At 35.5% G+C, this 21,138-nt stretch overlaps 1 protein-coding gene across 2 annotated transcripts in view; it reads left to right on the forward strand.

Annotated features, from left to right (window-relative positions):
* Window positions 1-232: 232 nt before the first annotated feature.
* DTHD1 (death domain containing 1) overlaps window positions 233-21,138 on the forward strand; it is an 89,517-nt gene continuing 68,611 nt past the window's right edge. The window contains exons 1-5 of one of the 2 annotated variants that reach the window (XM_027544237.1): window positions 233-637; window positions 2,590-3,202; window positions 6,636-6,966; window positions 10,841-11,020; window positions 12,085-12,329. In XM_027544237.1, coding sequence (XP_027400038.1) covers window positions 367-637; window positions 2,590-3,202; window positions 6,636-6,966; window positions 10,841-11,020; window positions 12,085-12,329 — 1,640 coding nt within the window. In that variant the 5' untranslated portion in view covers window positions 233-366. Of the gene's footprint in view, window positions 638-2,431; window positions 3,203-6,635; window positions 6,967-10,840; window positions 11,021-12,084; window positions 12,330-21,138 lie in introns of those variants that run through there. The other variant, XM_027544236.1, reaches the window with a different exon arrangement.

Genomic DNA, 21,138 nt, shown 5'->3' on the forward strand with positions numbered 1-21,138 from the left:
CATCCTACCACAGAATCCACATTTTGTTGCCTTAAAATGTGAAAAATGTATGGAGCTTCCACGGTATATCAAAACTGTAAAACTTACATGGCGAGTGGGATTGTGTGAGCTAACTCTGTCCCCGTGGTTTACCATTCTGTACACAATGGCATCCAGGGTGCTGGAATGCCCCTCCTTTGGTCACCTAGTAACTTTTCACTGGTCAACAGAAGCTGAATAAACTATTATGTGGCAGGAAAGTGCTTGGCGAGCTGACTTGGATCATCTCCTAGATTTTAGAAGAAAAAAAAAAATCCATAGCCAAGATTAAATTTGCTAAACCTTTAGGCTTTGCTGTCAGGAAACATTCCACTCTTGGAGAGTAAGATGGATGCAGAAGACATGGGCTCAGGTAAACTAGGCCATATATTGAAGCAGATTTGGAGACAAAATCTGATGCTAACGCAGGTGCTTCTGGGTGAAGACCACTGTGAAGGGGCTGGTGGGGCCTCTTGGATCGCCACAGTGGTCTTTCTGGGTCAGGAGCTCAGTGGGGCCCTTCACCAACTCTTGGAGCACACTGCAGGGACTCTGCGCTCCACCTGCCAGCAGCTGTATGCACTGCTTGACAAAGAGAATCATTGTACCTGGAGACAAGGCAAGTATTTATTTATTCTTTCTCTAAAAAATATTTATTAGCCACTCTGAGAGGGCTAATGAGCACACAGAGGCTACGTTAAGGTCTCAGTCCATAAAGAATGAACGATTTGATGTGGGAAGTAACACAACTGCACAGTAACACAAGGGACACTGAGGACAGTCCCATTACAGACGTACAAATGAAGTGCCTTAAGTCTTCAGAAACAGGTGAGATTACACTTTTTCAGGTGGAGAATTTTGCTAAGACAAATGCAGCATCTAACCTGAGGGTGAAGGAATGGATTGGGTTTATGCAGCCAGAACTTGGGCACGTTGAAAGAACATTCCAGGCAGAGGTGTTATCAGCAGGATACAACACTTAGAAGTAGGAAAATATAGGCTTAGTTTGAGGCAGGTTGATCAGTTTTTCCATATTGAAATATGATATTCTAATTTTAGACTTATTTAAACTTGAACTTGCTAATCGCAAAAATATTGGGAAGTCCAGGGTGGGATGGAATATGAAATTATACCCCCAAGACACACATAAAGAGGGGTGCAGGTTCTTGGGAATAAGCCCAGTTATGGATGCTAAGTACAGCATGGCAGGAAGAATGTGGTATCCAATGCCTATTATCTCAAACAACAGTTACTCTAGATAAGAAGATGGGCATCATGAAATCCAACTCTAAATAACATGGGGTGAAGGCAAGTGGGCAGGTCTCATCAATTGGGAATCCAGGGCAGATAATGTTAAAAATTCAGTCTAGAGAGCAGATCGTGGACATTGAGGGAAATCTGTCCAAAAGCAGCATGACCCAGAGACCCTAAGCTGGAACTCAGAGACAGGAATCAAATCTCTAGAGAGAACTGAATGTGATTCTAGGCAATGTATGAAGACGTGATTATTCATGGAGAATAAGGCCAGCTCCTAGAAGAGGAGTTCAAAATAAAGACTGGTTCTCAGATACAAGACAAAAAAAAAAAAAAGTCAGAACTAGAGCTCAATGATAAGGCTAGACTAGTTGAAGATGTTTTAGTGATGACTTTGAAAACACTGAGCCATATGGCACCTTAAATTACATATTTCTGAGTTCAGAGTTGAATTTTAAAGATTGGAGAGTTGCTAAGCCTATAAGAAGCCATCAAGTGACCCCAGCTGTGAGGAGAGGAGGAATGATTAAATAGGAAAATAAAATAAGAAATAGGGATGGAGTAAGAGACTATGTCAGATCAGATCACAATGAGAGGTTTACACCAGAGCAAAGAGGTTTGACTTGGTTTATTAGTTCTTGAGTAGCCAGATTCCAATCAGAGAATTGGTGTCAGAGCTATTCTTTGAAAGGCTTATTGAAAATTTGTCAGTGATCACAAGCCCAGCAGGATGAATAGTGTGAACCTAATTCAATCATAATAGCAAACAAAGTACTCAACAAAATATAGCATCTGCATCAGCAGAAATAATGTAGATATGGCATGCCTGCTACCCAAGTCTATTTGAAGCATTCCACTAAACTTCAGGCAAATCATTATATGTGGATCATTGATAAACTGTATAGTACTTTCAAAGAAGAAAGATAATTTCCCCCAAATCATACCAAATGAGGAATGAATGGAAGGAGATGTTGACTTCAATAAGACAGCATGTTATGGGGAGGTTGGTGGTCATGATACCTTCAAATATTCAAAGAATTTTCACAAGCAAGAGGAATTGGATTTATTCTTTGCTATTATGTTAAAAAGACAATTTGTCCCCAATTTCTAGATGTGTTAAAAAAATTACAGTTGTACAAATGACTTCTTCAAGAGGGATACAGGCTTTAAAGCCTAGTAAGGGTCTTATACACACAAAGGTCTTTACAGATTTCTAGGATAATTTCTCCATACTTTATTACATGTCAGTGGAAAAACAATGTGGTTTAGTTTTGTATTTATTCTTTTTATGTGTCTCTGTGTGTATTGTGTGTGTAGAAACCATTACGTTCATAGACTGCCTCATGAAAATAAATGAATATTTGGGGAGCACTGCTACATTTCTAAAGAAAGAAGAAAAGGAGATGTGTAATTTATGCGGCATGCATGATGAATGTACTCCACTGCAGACAAAGTCCACCATTCAAGATATCAAAGCAACAGACATTGCTGCAAGAGGGGAACAAAATGTCATAGAAACAGCTACTGTTTCTCCCACAAATGGAGAGGAAAGTCATTACACAAACCAGGTCCAGTTGAAAAAAAATAAAATACATAAGAGTTCAGAATTAGTGGAAAAAGAAAACAATACATCATTGAATGGAGATGTAACAGGGCAAGAAGAGTCACAGAACAAAATGTTCCCAGATAATGCAGAAAATAAAGATGATAAACAAATAGAACACATGACTATTGAGAGCATAAATGGAAACAGGGAAGAGTTGCATGACATAATCCAGACAACAGAAAGAGAAATTCAAGAGATTTCAGAAAGCCAAAGAGAAGAGATTACCACATCCTCAATAACATGTGATAGCTCCAATAAATGTGTGAATAGTCTTCCCAGTGACTCAGAGAGTCTAAAGCAAAAGAATAACATAATGGAAAAGGAGTAAGTAAATACAATGTAAGAGGTGCTTGTGTACGCCTACCTATATGTGTTTCCACTTGTATATAAAACAATTTACACATGAGTAAAATTTTATATCTATATTTCATATCTCATAAAGATATTAGCAATCAATAACTGTTTAAATTACTACCATAAAAATTTATAAGGCTGTTATTATTAGTTTCTTACAGCTTCCAGAAAAAAAAATGCTTCTTTAATGGAAGAAGGAATTGACTGTTTAAGAAAGTGGTTAAAATGAACAATTGTCCTGAACACGGACAGTTTCCTAAATCAGTACTCTTTAGATTGTCATGAGGAAAAAACAACTAGGAGACTGCAGAGTTCAAATATTAGAAGAGAATTTCCTAGCCTCTGATTTATTTTATGTATATTTTCAAATTCTCACATTTATTTTATGTATTAATATAAATCATCATGTATCTGTAACCTGTGTCTGTAGAACTCTGGGAGGGCTTAGGCATAAGCTTCGGGAGATTCTTAAAATTGAATATATATTTTCACAACTACTTTATATCCTTGGAGATGGTCTAGAGCTCTCGCCAGACTTTCAAAGAGCCCATGACTTCAAAAAAATATGTTGAAATTGACTGGTCTATTTTATGAATCCATCGCCCCTATACAAGGTAATAATAATCCATATTTCTCTAAATAAAATAAAATATTCATAAGCTATATTTTCCCAGTAAAAATAAGACTCTTAGAAGACAATGGGGAATAAAAATATCATTGGTTTAGAAGACAGATAGACATAAATTTATCTCCTGTTTTATTCCATACTAGTTCTGTGACCCTGAGCAACTTGTTTCATTTCTTAGACCCATTTTCTTATTTGTAGAAATTATATATACTTCCTGGGATTATTTGATAAGATCAAAGGATAAAATCATCTAAAGGGTCTAGTACCTTGTTGCTTGGCCAACCTTCACTCTCAGCTAAACATCTCTATGTTGATTTATTTTACCACCACCAATCCTCACTTTCTCCACCACACACACACCATCAAACATCACTTATCCCATCTGTGCTCTTTCAGACACACAATACCATTTCCAGGACAACACCACAAATGAGTCTATGGTCTCAGGCAAGTCATTTTGCTCACTTTGACTTTGTTATCTCATCTATGAAAGGAAAGGGATGAGCTCTGAGGTTCCCTGCATGTCTGAAAGTCTAGTCAATTTCATAGATGTCACAGGAGCACATTCAAGGCATGAAAGACCCCCCAGGTTTGAAAGACTTATGCTTCTGAAAAACAACTGTTAAAAGCAGTCAATATGTGGTTCCCATTTCACTTGAGAAAAACATTAACACTTTGAATCCTCACACTCAGAAATGACTCAATGCATCAACTAATGAGTCACTGCTGAACCACTCCCTCTAACACCTCCTTTAGGTGTTCTTGTTAGTGATTTCCTCTTTGTGGCAATGTAACCACTTTTGCTTGGCTTGCATGTTTCGTAAGATGACTGCTCATTGAAGCTCCTCAGGCTAGGAAGCCATGGTGCCCCAAGAAAGATGAGTGTCATAAACAAAACCTAGTTTGGAATCTGTTGTGATTCCTTCCTGAAGAATATTTTTTAAAAAGTCTAACTCTTTCAGGGTAGTTGTCCTAGTGTATACAGACTCAAAGGGAAACAACACTGGAATAAACCAATATGATTATTTTGGTGGCTGGACTAGATCTGCTTGATTAGATCTACAGGTCTCCTTGCTCTACTTTGTTAGTCTTTTGGAAGAAGAGTGTATTGAGTTGGGCTTCCAGGGCACAGAAGAGAGTCATTTTTGAAGTGTTACAAGGCAGAATCATTGCACCTTCCATTAAACAATGTATCTAATTTTCTGAAGTACCATTATCATCATGATCAGAGAATACTCAAACAGACCAATGACTTGAGTAATTTTCTATTCCTTCTCACTGTATGGGTTAAGAATTGTAAATATAAATAAATAATCCTCTCTTCTATTTCAACATATTTTTTAGATTTCTGTGTTACAGGGCATTTTAAAGTTAAATTTATTAATTGAAAATAGTTAAAACCTGATTATTTTAGAACTGGGTATTTACACTGTATTTTATAAAGATCCTTTTCTTTTTTTTAAAAAAAAATCTTTTTTAAAGATTCTCTTATTTCTCTTTGACACTGTTTATGTTTCAGTCATGTCACTGGTAGGAAATAAGAAATAGAAAGAAGAGAAGAAGTGCAAGCTGTGTAGAGATTTAATGTTTATTGAAAACTCATTTTATGTTAATTCACTATTATAAGAAGTTGAAACATTTTATCTCATTCAATCTTCACACTATTGTGAAGATTGAATTATTTGATATTTGATATTTGTTTCAGTTTATAATGGATAATGAAACCAGCGTTTTAGAATGATTTGAGGAAGTCTGATATAATAGAAAGTTTGAGCTTTTGTGTTAAAGATAGATGGATTCATTTATTGACTCTACAACTTACTATCTGTGTAATTTTCAGAAAGTTAAAATTTCTAAACCTCAGTTTCTTTATTTATAAAATGGTAATGACAGTGGGATATGCCTGACCCCATAGCATGGGAATTTAAACGAAATAATGTCTAGCACAAAACCTGATCATAGAAAGAGCTAAAATATTATTAATAGCTATTTTAATAAGAATTATTGATGTTAAAGATAAAGCAGTTAGTAAGTAACTAATATCAAATTTGAATTCAAATCTATAAGATTCTAAAATGTTTGGCAAAGCTGATGATGCAGAAAGTAAGAGTAAAACCAAAGGTAAAAATAAGCTTTTGGATTGGTTCTTTGAGGAATGTGAATATTCTGTTTCTATTCACCTTGATTAAATGTACATTCACAGTACTTTTATATTTTCTCAATTTTTATTAAAAATGTAATAAGCATCATCACTTGATTTATGGCATTTAGACAATTCCAGGACAACACACACACACACACACACACACACACACACACACATTTCCTTTCATCAAAACTTAGAAAACTATCCAGGTATTAGTTTTGATTTATCAAGAAGCTTCAGCAATCTTCAGATTTATATTTGAAGTGAGCAAAACTGAGAGATGAATTGACCACCTAAATAATAACTGTAATAACAACAATAACAATGGATAACTTACATGGTACTTACTATATGCCAGGCATAGCTTTTAAATGACTTTACTGTATAATTGTTCATTTAATTCTCACAGCCTTCATATGAGACTGGTATTATTTTTCACTATTTTAGAGTTGAGAAAGTTGAGGCACAGAGAAGTTGTGTATCTTGCCCAAAGTCACAGTGTCAGAAATGGGAGAGCTGGGATTCACACCACAACACCGTGGCTCTAGAACTGATACTCTTAGACATTTCACTATATAGTCCATAAATCAACTAATTGAAAAACAATGATGTCCCCTTTTCCCCTACAGGTATCTTGATGTGCTGAGTGATGATACTGTCCCCCAAGTGTCTTGTTATATTACAGCACCAGCCTATGTTCTACAACATTTACAATGCAGGATAACTAATAGCATGAGTTCTTTAATAGTGAGTGAGAATGAAGAGTTGGTCAGCAATGTCATCACTGTGGAGTGCTCAGATATGGAAAAGAGAATTCCATTTCCAATATGCATTGCGATTCCATTTACTGCACGTTACAGGGGAAATTACAGAGATATCATGGTGAAAGTGTCTGACATAAACCTTCGATCAAGTTATCTAACTCCAAATTCACTGGAGGGAAAGACAGGAAGTTACAAGGTTGGTCAATCCTTGATTACACCAATATTTTCTCTGTGACTCTTCTTCTAACTAATTACTCAGATTACCAAATCATTGTATAGATATAATTGCTTCATTGGTAAAAATGGAAGGATTGATGAGATTTATGCTGGTGAATCCATGTGTTATTTTTGTTTGTTTGTTTCATTTTTCTATACATAAAGATCAAACAGCAGAGCTTGTTGGTCAAATTTGGGAGTGAAAAACTTGATTCTAGGAACCAGCAAGTGTTATATTTTTGCCTGGAAAGCAAAACCAACATCATTGTTTAATTAGCGTCATACCTTAGACTAGTTTAGACTAACATTTTTAATGGGATGAGCTTCTGTTTAGAATCTCTAGATGACAGTAGCTTTATTTTTATCATTCATGGGTTGAGAAAATATTTGAGTGTCTGTGTGTGCTTGTGTGTGTGTTTGCACTGAGATAAATCATGTTTACTATAAATCATGTTTAGTATATATATGGAAAACAGTAAATGTGGTAGTTAGGATATGGATTGTGGAGGAAGACTGCTGGGTTTGAAGTTTGGTTCCTACATCAAACTTTGGTTGCTTGCAATGTCCACTTGAGTAAATTATGTAACCTTGCTATGACCCAGTTTTTTCATCTTAAAAGTGAATACAATAATAGTGTCTACCAAGTAGGGTAATAAGGATTAAATGAGAAAATACACTCAAGATGATAGAAGGAAGCCCATAAACACATTATAGTAGTTAATAAACTATCATTTATATGGTAGACTTTACTATAATAACTCTAAAGCCATCTATTCCATTCCAATCCCAAAGAAAGGTAATGCCAAAGAATGTTCAAACTACTGCACAGTTGCACTCATCTCACGTGCTAGCAAAGTAATGCTAAAAATTCTCTAAGTCAGGTTTCAACAGTACATGAACCAAGAACTTCCAGATGTTCAAGCTGGATTTAGAAAAGGCAGAGGAACCAGAGATCAAATTGCCAACATCTGCTGGATCATCGAAAAGGCAAGAGAATTCCAGAAAAACATCTAATTCTGCTTCACCGTCTATGCTAAAGCCTTTGACTGTGTGCATCACAACAAACTGTGGAGAGTTCTTCAAGAGATGGGAATACCAGACCACCTTACATGCCTCCTGAGAAATCTGTATTCAGGTCAGGTAGCACCAGTTAGAACTGGACATGGAACAACGGACTGGTTCCAAACTGGGAAAGGAGTATGTCAAGGTTATATATTGTCACCCTGCTTATTTAACTTATATGCAGAGTACATCATGCAAAATGCCAGGCTGGATGAAGCACAAGCTGGAATCAAGATTGCTGGGAGAAATATCAATAACCTCAGATATACAGATGACACAACCCTTATGGTAGAAAGCAAAGAGGAACTAAATAGCCTCTTGATGAAAGTGAAAGAGGAGAGTGAAAAAGCTGGCTTAAAACTCAGCTTTCAAAAAACTAGGATCATGGCATCTGGTCCCATCATTTCATGGCAAATAGATGGGGAAACAATAGAAACAGTGAGAGACTTTATTTTCTTGGACTCCAAAATCACTGCAGCTATGAAATTAAAAGACATTTGCACCTTGGAAGGAAAGCTATGACCAACCTAGACAGCATATTAAAAAGCAGAGACATTAATTGGCCAACAAAGGATGGTTAGTCCAAGTTATGGTTTTTTCCAGTAGTCATGTATGGATGTGAGGGTTGGACCATAAAGAAAACTAAGAACCAAAAAATTGATGCTTTTGAACTGTGGTGTTGGAGAAGACTCTTGAGAGTCTCTTGGACTGAAAGGGTATCAAACCAGTCAATCCTAAAGGAAATCAGTCCTGAATATTCATTGGAAGGACTGATGCTGAAGATGAAGCTCCAATACTTTAGCCACCTGATGTGAAGAACTGACTCACTGGAAAAGACCCTGATGCTGGGCAAGATTGAAGGCAGGAGGAGAAGGGGATGACAGAGGATTTGGTGATTTGATGGCACCACTGACACAATGAATATGAATTTGAGCAAGCTCCCGGAGTTGGTGATAGACAGGGAAGCCTGGTATGCTGCAGTTCATGGGGTCGCAAAGAGTCTGACACGACTGAGCAACTGAACTGAACTGAACTGCTAGCCATCTGTGGTGACAAAATCATATGCTTTGAAGAAAGAATACATGCACAATTATTAAACTGAGCATAGAGTTGATGGGAACTAAAATTTGAAGTTCTTCTCTGGACCACGGGAACTTATTTTTAAATAATTAAAATTATTTACTTTTCAGCTTTATATAAGTTGTTATTATTTGTAGAGGTGGGTAGGGAATAAATGTAAAAAAACGCCATACATACAAAGAATTCTTCTTGACTCATCTTTTCCTCTTCCAATTTGGGTCTTTTCTGAGTTATAAACAAGATTATACAGTTGAATATGAAAGCTGTGCCTGTTCTAATTATTTACTCCAATTCGTGCAACTAAGACGTTTTCTATTCAGTCTAGGAAGTAGCTTGTGGCCTTTTACCATTGACCTATCCATGTGACTATCATAATAATAACAAAAAATGTTCATAGCACATATGCTTTTCACCAAATAGATATGAATATGGTTAATAAATAGCGCAAAAGAAAAAAGGGAGAACATTTCTACTCAGAAAAATAAAAGCATATACTTTTCTTTTAATAGTTTTCTAATGGTAGTTATCCCTATATTTAGCCCAAGAAAATTTAAACTCTGGATTCCTTCCAAATTTTTGTGTGGTTCATACGACATTTAAGAATTCTAATTCTGGAGTCAGATAAACCATCGTCAGAATTCTGCTCATGACACTCCCCTGCTTAAAAATCCTTCCGTTTCCCCAGTATCTGCCAAATATACTCTAACTGCATGGCAACCATCATGAGTTCCGAGAAAACCTTTTTTCTTACCTCTCACCATTTTCCCTCTGGCCAATTAAGAACATTCATCATGCCGTGAATTTTCCCAGCAACAGATTCATACAGAGATATTGTGAAATCTCTTCCTTAGTCAGTTTTCAAATGATAGATTATTTTCCATTGTGATTGTCCTGAAATGTTTGTGTGTGTGTCTGGATGATTATCCTCTCATGCCTGGGTGGAGCTCGGCTGGTGTTTGGGGAAGCATTGAATAGACCAGATTACTTCTAAGTCCTCCTCTTCATTTTAAGCTTTGGTGATTATATTGAGTAGATAATTATGTTTTCATTTATGTACACAGTTCCTTTCTGTGTGATAAAAAAGCTTGAATATGTCCTTGCATATATGCATTCCAAATTTAAATGTCACTATATAAAAAAGAAACACAAGTGTGTCTCTTTGCAATCATCTGCTCCCCCTGCATGGAAGAGAGAAATAGAGAAAATGACTTTATCAGGAGGTTATGAATTGTCAGAGGAAGGAATTTGCTGACAGTATAAGTGCTGTAGGATTGGTGTAAACTACCCAAATGATGAAATTTTAGCCCTCAGAATTTCTAAAACTGTTAAACTTTCTGGATAGAGGCCAGTGCTTAAAGTCCATTCTGGAAAAGAAGGATAGGATTCCAAACATGATTAATATTTGTGAAAACACTAAATTTACCTTTTACCTTTTCAGGGGAATAATTTAAATTGAAAAATATATTTATTTCTCTTTTTTTCTATTGTGTGGTTTAAGTTTGAGAAACTCCTAGTAACTGCTTCTAGTTTATCTCATGAAAGGACCATCCATTTTGGGTTAATGAAGAAATTCTCAATGACAGAAACAGCATATAGCTATTGTTTTTTCTTTTTTCCCCACAGCTGTAGAATATGTACAGCATATACTTCCAGAATAATGCACTACTAATGTGTTTTAATGTCATTGTCTTAATATACTTCAATCCACACAGGGGACCTGTGCTGAAGTGAAAGTTTACAAGTTGGGGATCTTTTCTGTTGTGTCTTGTTTAAAGAAAGAGTCCTTTACAGTAACAAAGAAAGGTCTTACTCATAAGACAACCATGGATTCCCGAATATCCTTAAATTACCCTCCAGGAGTTTTCAACTCACCAGTGCTTGTACAAATAAAGGTAAATATTAAAAACTGGTGAGGCTTTGTGTGGGTTATCAAACTTTGTCCTAAAAGGGAAGAAGATACAAATATTTAATATAGCAATAAATGAATTTTCATACTTTTAATCACCTAACTTATAGTGTCATCAGTGAAATAGTGGTGATTTAGAGCATATTAAATCTCATTCCCAAAGAAATCCCTGACTTATTGTAAAGCCTGTTCTAGCTATTTTTTGTCTTATTTTGTTGTACTGTTTATGATATTTGTTGACCAAAAAAATGTTGAATATCTATGATAGAATTAATGTTGGACTTTGGGGCTTTTGTATAATTCAAGAATTCCACCTGAGAGGATGTTTAAAAAAGAAGCTAATCAATTAGAACATTTCTGATTATGAATATTTGGTTATATTTAATTATAAAACAGTTCTTTTGGGGATGAGAATTTAATTCATACAAGCATTACATACAAGACGTACAACTATGTATCAATATACATTTTAGAAAACATATTTCTTCAATATTTCCTATCCTTCTAGTCTAACTCTTCCTCATGCTCTCCTATTTTTTCCCAGTTGTTACCATAATGGGTAAGGGAAGAAAAGTCAGGAAGAAAACATATTATAAATAATTGATTCATAAATATTTTCTATAAACTGTGAAATTTTGAAATCATTCTAGTTATTTTTATTAGCCATTCTTATGTGAGAGGAAACAAATAAATGTAGTCTTGTTTGTCTAGTTTCTGAAGATCACTTGATCTAACAATAGTTCTAATTAGAAATTATGTAAAATGTCTATTTTGTTTTCTGGGTCATTTTGTTGCCTACAATTAACAGTGATTCTCAGTTATTTATAACATAGAACAAGAAACCTAGATTTTACAAAGACTTTGCAAAAAGAGGACCAATCGCTATGATCTTTCATAAGATAGTGTTGATTCTAGCCAACAATGCAGAGAAAAATGTATAAAACTATGTTCTAATAAATTTTTAGAAAATTGACTTGGACATGTGCTGATACTTTGCATCTTCTGCTATTAAGATATAGCAATATATATCCTTTATTTTTCTTTGTTTAGGTTCAACCAATTGAACCATCTCTGGTGGCATATTTAAAAACTCAGCAAGAGACTTCCTACTCAGTACTATCCACAAGCCCTATGATTCATGTTCAGCACCCATCAACACATTCTTTTCAGAAGCCAGTCACTGTACTCCTACCTTGCTCTCCACACCCTGACAAAAAAAATCTTGGGTCTGAAATAGATCATAAAAGAACAGCTAGTACCACAACAAACAGAATCATACCTTTGTACTTCAACAGGTAAGTTTGACCCTAATGGCTCTAATTGACTTAATGGTAAACAAAGAAACATGATTAAAAGTGTAATCAGATATAGTTAAGTATCAGCACTGAAATATGATGAAATATTTTTAATATAGAAACAAAATATTGTGGATCTGGAAGGGTAATGGTTTTAGCTGTCATAGGTCCAAAAGTATGCTCTGAGAAAAGATTGACACAAAAGAGGCAAAATTAATCCTCGCTTTCAAAAAATTTATGATATGGTTAATTACAAAGATGTAAAGGTTTGATCTCTGGGTCAGGAAGATCCCCTGGAGAAGGAAATGGCAACCCACTCTGGTATTCTTGCCTGGAAAACCCCATGGACAAAGGAGACTGGAGAACTACAGTCTGTGGGGTCGCAAAAGAGTCAGACACAAGTTAGTGACTAAGCACACACACACACACACACACACACACACACATGCACACACACACACACACACAAATAGTAACCCTAATCTTTGTTTCTGTCCTTTCATTTAATACTTTTTTTTTTCCTAACAAGAAAGGTAAACAGGAACCTTTACATTCTTTGATTCTGAAGGCAATTTTTTTTTTTTTTCTTTTTGGAAAAAACGTTAGAGGGAGAAACAACTTCAGACAGAAATAATAACAATTATTAACTGAGAAGCTGATTTTTTAAACCAGATTCCTTATGTATATTATCTCATCCAATCTGCCCACCACCTCACCTTCATTTTATCACTTGGAAGTCTGAAACTCAATGAGACTAAGAACTTGTATTATAATTATCTGCAGGTTGTACATCTGAGGATCAATCTATCACAGGTCAATAATATTTTTTTAAAAATTCTAGCAAGCTTCCCAAGGCAAAACTTGAATATGCCATGCACTGGCAACTATTTATATACCATTTAACTGTATCAAGTATTATAATTAGTCTTGAGATAATTAAAAAGAAGACGTGTGTCTAGATTATGTGCAAAGCCTATGCCAATTTCAAAAGGGACTTGAAAAGTTTGGTACCTGTAGGGGTCTTGGAACCAGTCTCTTGCACCCAGATACTGAGGAGGGACTGTGCCTAAGAAGTGTGTGAGCTGGGTTTGGACTCACATATTTTACCTCTAATCATGACTCTGTATAGCACATGGATCTGCCATGTATTTAGTTTGAGGCTGTAAGATTAGAAATTGAGAGGTGGAGTATTTGCTCTTTACCACTGTGTTTCTAATTTAGGAAGCTGACAATAGTAGAACATTGGCCAGGCGACCAAGTTAAACTTTTGTTAGTATTAGGTATGTGAGAGCGAACACAGAAGTATAGACACGATTCAGTTGTCTGTGCTTTTGCTGTACAACATTATATGTATTATATCCTAATTGGCATTGAGTTAATCCATGTTCTTGTATATCATGGTAAAGTACGATTTAAAACCAAAAATATCCTGGAGCTTCCTACTTAAACATATTAGTCTTAACAGATTAAGACATTCTCTTTCAAATATCCTCGCATTTTATATACATATATTTTATGTGTGTGTGTGTGTGTGTGTGTGTGTGTGTGTGTGTGTATATATATATATATATTTAAAGATGAGAACTTAACTCTAAAATTTGATTCTTACTGGTAACTTATTGCTAAAATCTAGTAAATGTTTCAGTTGTCTCTAGGGTAGGTTGCAAAGGATTAATAAAAATAAATTTGTGTTGACATGTACTTTATATTATAAAACAAAGTAGCTACATTTGCCAGAAAGATAATAATAAAACAATTTCCTGTTCCCAATTGTTGATCTTATTCATAGTCTATATACACCAGTGAGAATAAAAATGTATCCCTGTCATACACAAATATCATTTGTGCAAGTGACTAGATCAATGTTTCTTTTGCCTCTCCCTTGCTGTACTTCCACATCCCTCAGAAACAACAGGGCAGAATGTGGAGAGAAATTGGAAGCAGTGTATTGCACTGTCAAAAATGAAATTGCCAAAATATAGGGATAACAGTAGAGGCAATAATATCTCTAAAAGATATGCATACTGGGGGTGGCACATTTTCATACACTTCATTGACTCAAAGTACTGGAAATCTAGTCAGTACCGATAGGAGAATGTTACACCTTGGTCCAGAGAAATTATACTCGGCAAAAATGACTAGACACTGAAAACTGGTTTAGAAATGTTGCCCTCTAGATCTATGAAAGATTCAAATGACAACCAAATTGAAAATGGGTGAACAGATGTTCACTCAAAGATAAGAAAATACCCAACTCCTCCATGATGTGGTAAGGGAAAAAAAAAAAAATACCAATCAACACCAAGACTTCAAAGAAGAACAAAAATAACCACAACAAAAATATATAGAAATGACCATCAGGATGGGGCAGAAAAGAATAAAGAACAGCAGGGTGAGATACAAAGATAAGAGACTGAGATGAAAAGTCAACAAGGTATGATAAGGGCTCATCTAAAGTGATATAACTTAAGAAATTTAAGTACCATTGAGAAAGAGACCAAAACAACCACAAAAAAGTAATAATCAAAGGCACAGAGATGTAATTTTCTGATGTTGACTAAAACCCTGAGTTAGAAAGTGTTATTTCAAATTTTATGGAAAAAAACCTATACTTTAGACATAACATAGCAAATTGAAATGTATTTTTAAATAAAAGGTAATTCCATAAGCATTCATTCAGCAGAAATAGATTCAGTAAGAAGGAATAAAATCAGTCTAGCCCCAGGCTCATTCTGTATAGCATGATAAATGGACTAAAGCCTTCATAGATTTGAAGGGAAGATGTGGAATTAGGGTTTTCACCTAACAAGCTTTTTTTTTTTTTTTTAAATACAAGTGCTCACAAAATGTACCACTCACTTGATCTTAGCAAAATAAATAGATAAAATTAATGAGTTGGGAATAAAAATTTAACAGATCAAGAATAGGACATTAACTCATTTTCAAAAATCTAGAATTGAATATAAATTATATAAAAGCAAAAGAAAAGTAAAAATTCATATGGCAAAATGGTAACAGAAAGAAAACAAGAAAACAGCATGGTGAAATTAAAGAGAAACTATTATATAAATAAAATCATCATTTATATTAATGGGAAATAGATGGGGAAACAGTGGAAACAGTGTCAGACTTTTATTTTGGGGGGGCTCCAAAATCACTGCAGATGGTGACTGCAGCCATGAAATTAAAAAACGCTTACTCCTTGGAAGGAAAGTTATGACCAACCTAGATAGCATATTCAAAAGCAGAGACATTACTTTGCCAACAAAGGTCCGTCTAGTCAAGGCTATGGTTTTTCCAATGGTCATGTTTGGATATAACAGTTGGACTGTGAAGAAAGCTGAGCGCCAAAGAATTGATGTTTTTGAACTGTGATGATGGAGAAGACTCTTGAGAGTCCCTTGGACTGCAAGGAGATCCAACCAGTCCATTTTAAAAGCGATCAGCCCTGGGTGTTCTTTGGAACGAATGATGCTAAAACTGAAACTCCAGTACTTTGGCCACCAAATGCTAAGAGCTGACTCACTGGAAAAGACCCTGATGCTAGGAGGGATTGGGGGCAGGAGGAAAAGGGGACAACAGAGGATGAGATGGCTGGATGGCATCACCAACTGATGGACGTGAGTCTGAGTGAACTCTTGGTGATAGTGATGGACAGGGAGGCCTGGCATGCTGTGATTCATGGGGTCACAAAGAGTCATACACAACTGAGCGACTGAACTGAACTGAAATATAAATAGGTTAAACATAATTTATATGAATGTCCACCTTAATCTTAAACATTTTTAATATTTTACATGCTACATTTGTGGAGATTTCCTTAGATTTATCATATATTTTACCAATTTTACTGTCAATTGTTTAAGTTGTTCATTTTAATAATTATAATTCTCTTTTCTAAAAGGCTATTATTATATATTAAAAATTTTAAAATATCTTTTCTGAGGTTCTCTATTTTTTAATTATGCTTACTATTTCTTCTTTTATTCCTTTAATCATTGTAAACACTTTCGTTTTAAGTCTCATTCAGATTATCTTACCTATGAGCATGATATTAACTGTGATATCTATTTACATGGTATAAACTAGTAAATTGCCTTTCATACTAATTCTACTCTACAAATTTTAGCCTTAGAAATTTATTTCCAAGTATTGATTATACTTCTTGATCAGATCAACTGTTCTTTTCCCTTCCTTTCCACCCACAGCTTTTTTTTTTTATTTTATTTTATTTTTAAACTTTACATAATTGTATTAGTTTTGCCAAATATCAAAATGAATCCGCCACAGGTATACATGTGTTCCCCATCCTGAACCCTCCTCCCTCCTCCCTCCCCATACCATCCCTCTGGGTCGTCCCAGTGCACCAGCCCCAAGCATCCAGTATCGTGCATCGAACCTGGACTGGCATCTCGTTTCATACATGATATTTTACATGTTTCAATGCCATTCTCCCAAATCTTCCCACCCTCTCCCTCTCCCACAGAGTCCATAAGACTGTTCTATACATCAGTGTCTCTTTTGCTGTCTCGTACACAGGGTTATTGTTACCATCTTTCTAAATTCCATATATATGCGTTATTATACTGTATTGGTGTTTTTCCTTCTGGCTTACTTCACTCTGTATAATAGGCTCCAGTTTCATCCACCTCATTAGAACTGATTCAAATGTTTTCTTTTTAATGGCTGAGTAATACTCCATTGTGTATATGTACCACAGCTTTCTTATCCATTCATCTGCTGATGGACATCTAGGTTGCTTCCATGTCCTGGCTATTATAAACAGTGCTGTGATGAACATTGGGGTACACATGTCTTTTTCCCTTCTGGTTTCCTCAGTGTGTATGCCCAGCAGTGGGATTGCTGGATCATAAGGCAGTCTTACACTGTTGGTGGGAATGCAAACTAGTACAGCCACTATGGAGAACAGTGTGGAGATTCCTTAAAAAACTGGAAATAGAACCACAGAAGCTTTTGTATGCTTCTTTGTTGCTTTCCTGAGTCAGTTGTTCAAAGGGATTTTGGTTGTTTTTGTTGTTTCTCATTTCAAGGCCAGTACTGTCCTTTTGGGGGTTCCAGTTTTATGACTGAGTCAGTTCTAGCTGACAGCTGGAGGCTGTATGTAATGGGCCTAAGTGCATGTTAGACTCCAGACCCCACACATCTGGTGTGTGTGCGTGACTGGTGGGATTGGGGCAGGCTGGTTCATGGAATCAATCCCTTGTGTTCCCTAGGAAGGAAAAAGAATTCTAGCTTTTTGAGATTTTTTTCCCCCCAGATCTAGGGGATTTTCTTTCCAGCTTCAGAGTTTGTCTAACTTGTGTGTTTGTGTGTGTGTGTCACTTTGTCTGGCGTTCTAAGATTGCCATTTGTCATCAATTCAACTAGCCAAATTTCTTTTTTCTTCTCCATTTCTTTGCCTTAGTACATGATCTCTCTGCTTTTTCTGCCATGATTAGCTGAAGAACTCTCATTTGTTCTATAAGTTGAAGCTCAGCTCTCTCCTTATGTCAAGATAGTCTGTGATCTCCAGAAGGGATTAACTGCTCCTCTCTTAGTTCCAGCCCTGTTCTTTTGTATATCTTAAATCACACCATAGTGTTATTAAATTTATCTTTTCCATTTATAATCACTCAGCATAATTACAACATAGTTGGTGCCATGTTGAATTTGGTGAATTAAATAAATTAATGAGTAAATTTGTGGAAAAATAAACCATGCCATTAATTTTCTGTACTTTCTGACAATACTAAATTGATAAATTATGATATGCTCTGCTGCTATTAGTGATAGACATGGGAGATGCATTTTCCCTATCTAGAGGAGCATAAAACAATTAAGTAAAAACCTATATGAACTATTTACTTAACATTCTTATATCAAAGAGTAAAAGTTAGCTGAACATTTTCTGTGGAAATAGAAACACAATGAAGCAATCCATGTCTCAGAATATAAAAAAGATAAAATGATTTGATGTCAAAATGTAGTTTGAAAATAAAGAATAAAAGGTCTTTGTTGTAGTACATTCCTTCATGTGTGAATGATTTCTGGGCAAAACATGACAGTCATTTAATTATGAGCCAGAAAAGATTTATTGATAGTAATGAAAGGAGAAATTAATTTATTAAATAGAAGCTTATTTCATATTATGCAAGAAATATTTTAGAGAATTAGATGGGAAATTGTGTTTTTTTTTTTTTTGCATGAAAAATGCCATTTCTACAAAATGCTGTTGGTTTTAAGATAACCTTATTAAAATATATGTGAGTCATATACAAGAATATCTGTACAATATACATGTCATATAAAAATAATAAAATGGAGAAACTGGTAACACTATCACATAACTTAAGAAATTATATATCATTAATAAAATTACTTCTCTTTACTTGTCTCTTCCCATCCTATCCCTTACCTCCCTACCCTAATTACTCTTCATTTTCACCAAAGTTAACCACTATTAAAACATTTTGACTCATTCCTGTGCTTTTAACTTTTTTTACTTTCATCAATATATTTTTATTCATCCATATATAATGTCTTGTGTGGCTTTGTCTGTGCTTGCCACTTCTAAAAATGCTACCCTTCTGCATATAGTCTTATGGTCTTGCTGTTCCATTTATTATTGTATAAAGTTTGTTCTCATTTCTGTATAATAGTCTATTGAATAGCTTCATATTTCAATCATCAGTGTTCTTATTGGGGGATATTCGTGTAGTTTCAATTTTTGCTAACATGGATATTACTATTATGATTATTCTTCACTCAAAGTATATTGTGTAGGCACTTCTTCAGAGTATCTACCAGTCTTACTGCTGGGCATAGAGTATACACATGTACAATTTTACAGGTTTTACAAACTGGTAGAACTAAATTTCATTCTCCCAGTATTTTTTATATTTTTTAGCCTTGCATATTATCAGATTTTGTAATCTGAAAATCTAATAGTTGTAAAATGGATTTTTGTGGCTTTAATCTGTAGTTCTCTGATTAAAATAAAGGTGGCATCTTTCATAATGGCTTTTATTAGATATTTGTGTTTTCTTATATGTCAGTTCAGTCAGTTCAGTCGCTCAGTCGTGTCCGACTCTTTGCGACCCCATGAATCGCAGCACGCCAGGCCTCCCTGTCCATCACCAACTCCCGGAGTTCACCCAGACTCACGTCCATCGAGTCAGTGATGCCATCCAGCCATCTCATCCTCTGTCGTCCCCTTCTCCTCCTGCCCCCAATCCCTCCTAGCATCAGAGTCTTTTCCAATGAGTCAACTCTTCGCATGAGGTGAACAAAGTACTGGAGTTTCAGCTTTAGCATCATTCCTTCCAAAGAACACCCAGGGCTGATATCTTTCAGAATGGACTGGTTGCATCTCCTTGCAGTCCAAGGGACTCTCAAGAGTCTTCTCCATCATCACAGTTCAAAAGCATCAATTCTTTGGTGCTCAGCTTTCTTCATAGTCCAACCCTCACATCCATACATGACCACTGGAAAAACCATAGCCTTGACTAAACGAACCTTTGTTGGCAAAGTAATGTCTCTGCTTTTGAATATGCTATCTAGGTTGGTCATAACTTTCCTTCCAAGGAGTAAACGTCTTTTAATTTCATGGCTGCAGTCACCATCTGCAGTGATTTTGGAGCCCCTCAAAAATAAAAGTCTGATACTGTTTCCACTGTTTATCCATCTATTTCCCATGAAGTGATGGGACCAGATGCCATGATCTTCGTTTTCTGAATGTTGAGCTTTAAGCCAACTTTTTCACTCTCCACTTTCACTTTCACCAAGAGGCTTTTGAGTTCCTCTTCACTTTCTGCCATAAGGGTGGTGTCATCTGCATATCTGAGGTTATTGATATTTCTCCCAGCAATCTTGATTCCAACTTGTGTTTCTTCCAGTCCAGCGTTTCTCATGATGTACTCTGCATATAAGTTAAATAAACAGGGTGACAATATACAGCCTTGACATACTCCTTTTCCTATTTGGAACCAGTCTGTTGTTCCATGTCCAGTTCTAACTGTTGCTTCCTGACCTGCATAAAGATTTCTCAAGAGGCAGATCAGGTGGTCTGGTATTCCCATCTCTTTCAGAATTTTCCACAGTTTATTGTGATCCACACAATCAAAGGCTTTGGCATAGTCAATAAAGCAGAAATAGATGTTTTTCTGAAACTCTCTTGCTTTTTTGATGATCCAGCGGATGTTGGCAATTTGATCTCTGGTTCCTCTGCCTTTTCTAAAACCAGCTTGAACATCAGGAAGTTCATGGTTCACATATTGCTGAAGCCTGGCTTGGAGAATTTTGAGCATTACTTTACTAGCATGTGAGATAAATGCAATTGTGCAGTACTTTGACTGTTAATTTCTTGCTCATTTTTGAACTTTTTACATTGATTTGTAAATTTTTAATGGTCTTGGTGCTAACCTTTGTCAATTTGTGGCCTGTAGTTTTATATTTATGTGACTAATTTATCATATATTTCTTTTATTATCAGTGTTTTTTGTCCAAGTCCTAAAATACTTCTATCTCCTAAATTATAAAAGTGTTCTTCTTTATTATCTTATAATTTTAAAGGTTTGGATTTCATGTAAGTCTTCAATCCATCTGAAATTGACTTTTACATACAATGTGAGGTAAAAATTCATATATTGTTTTTATGTGGATAGACAGCATGATTTATTGAATGGTTATTTCTTTCCCTAACAATCTGTGAAGCCTCCTCTGTCATATAACAGATTTTCTTTGAACTGTTCCACTGGTCAGTCTTGTTGTATAGTTTTGAGCTAATCTAACACTGTCATAACTTTTAAGG

Source organism: Bos indicus x Bos taurus, chromosome 6 (genome assembly GCF_003369695.1).
Source record: "Bos indicus x Bos taurus breed Angus x Brahman F1 hybrid chromosome 6, Bos_hybrid_MaternalHap_v2.0, whole genome shotgun sequence".
Classification (NCBI taxonomy): domain Eukaryota; kingdom Metazoa; phylum Chordata; class Mammalia; order Artiodactyla; family Bovidae; genus Bos; species Bos indicus x Bos taurus.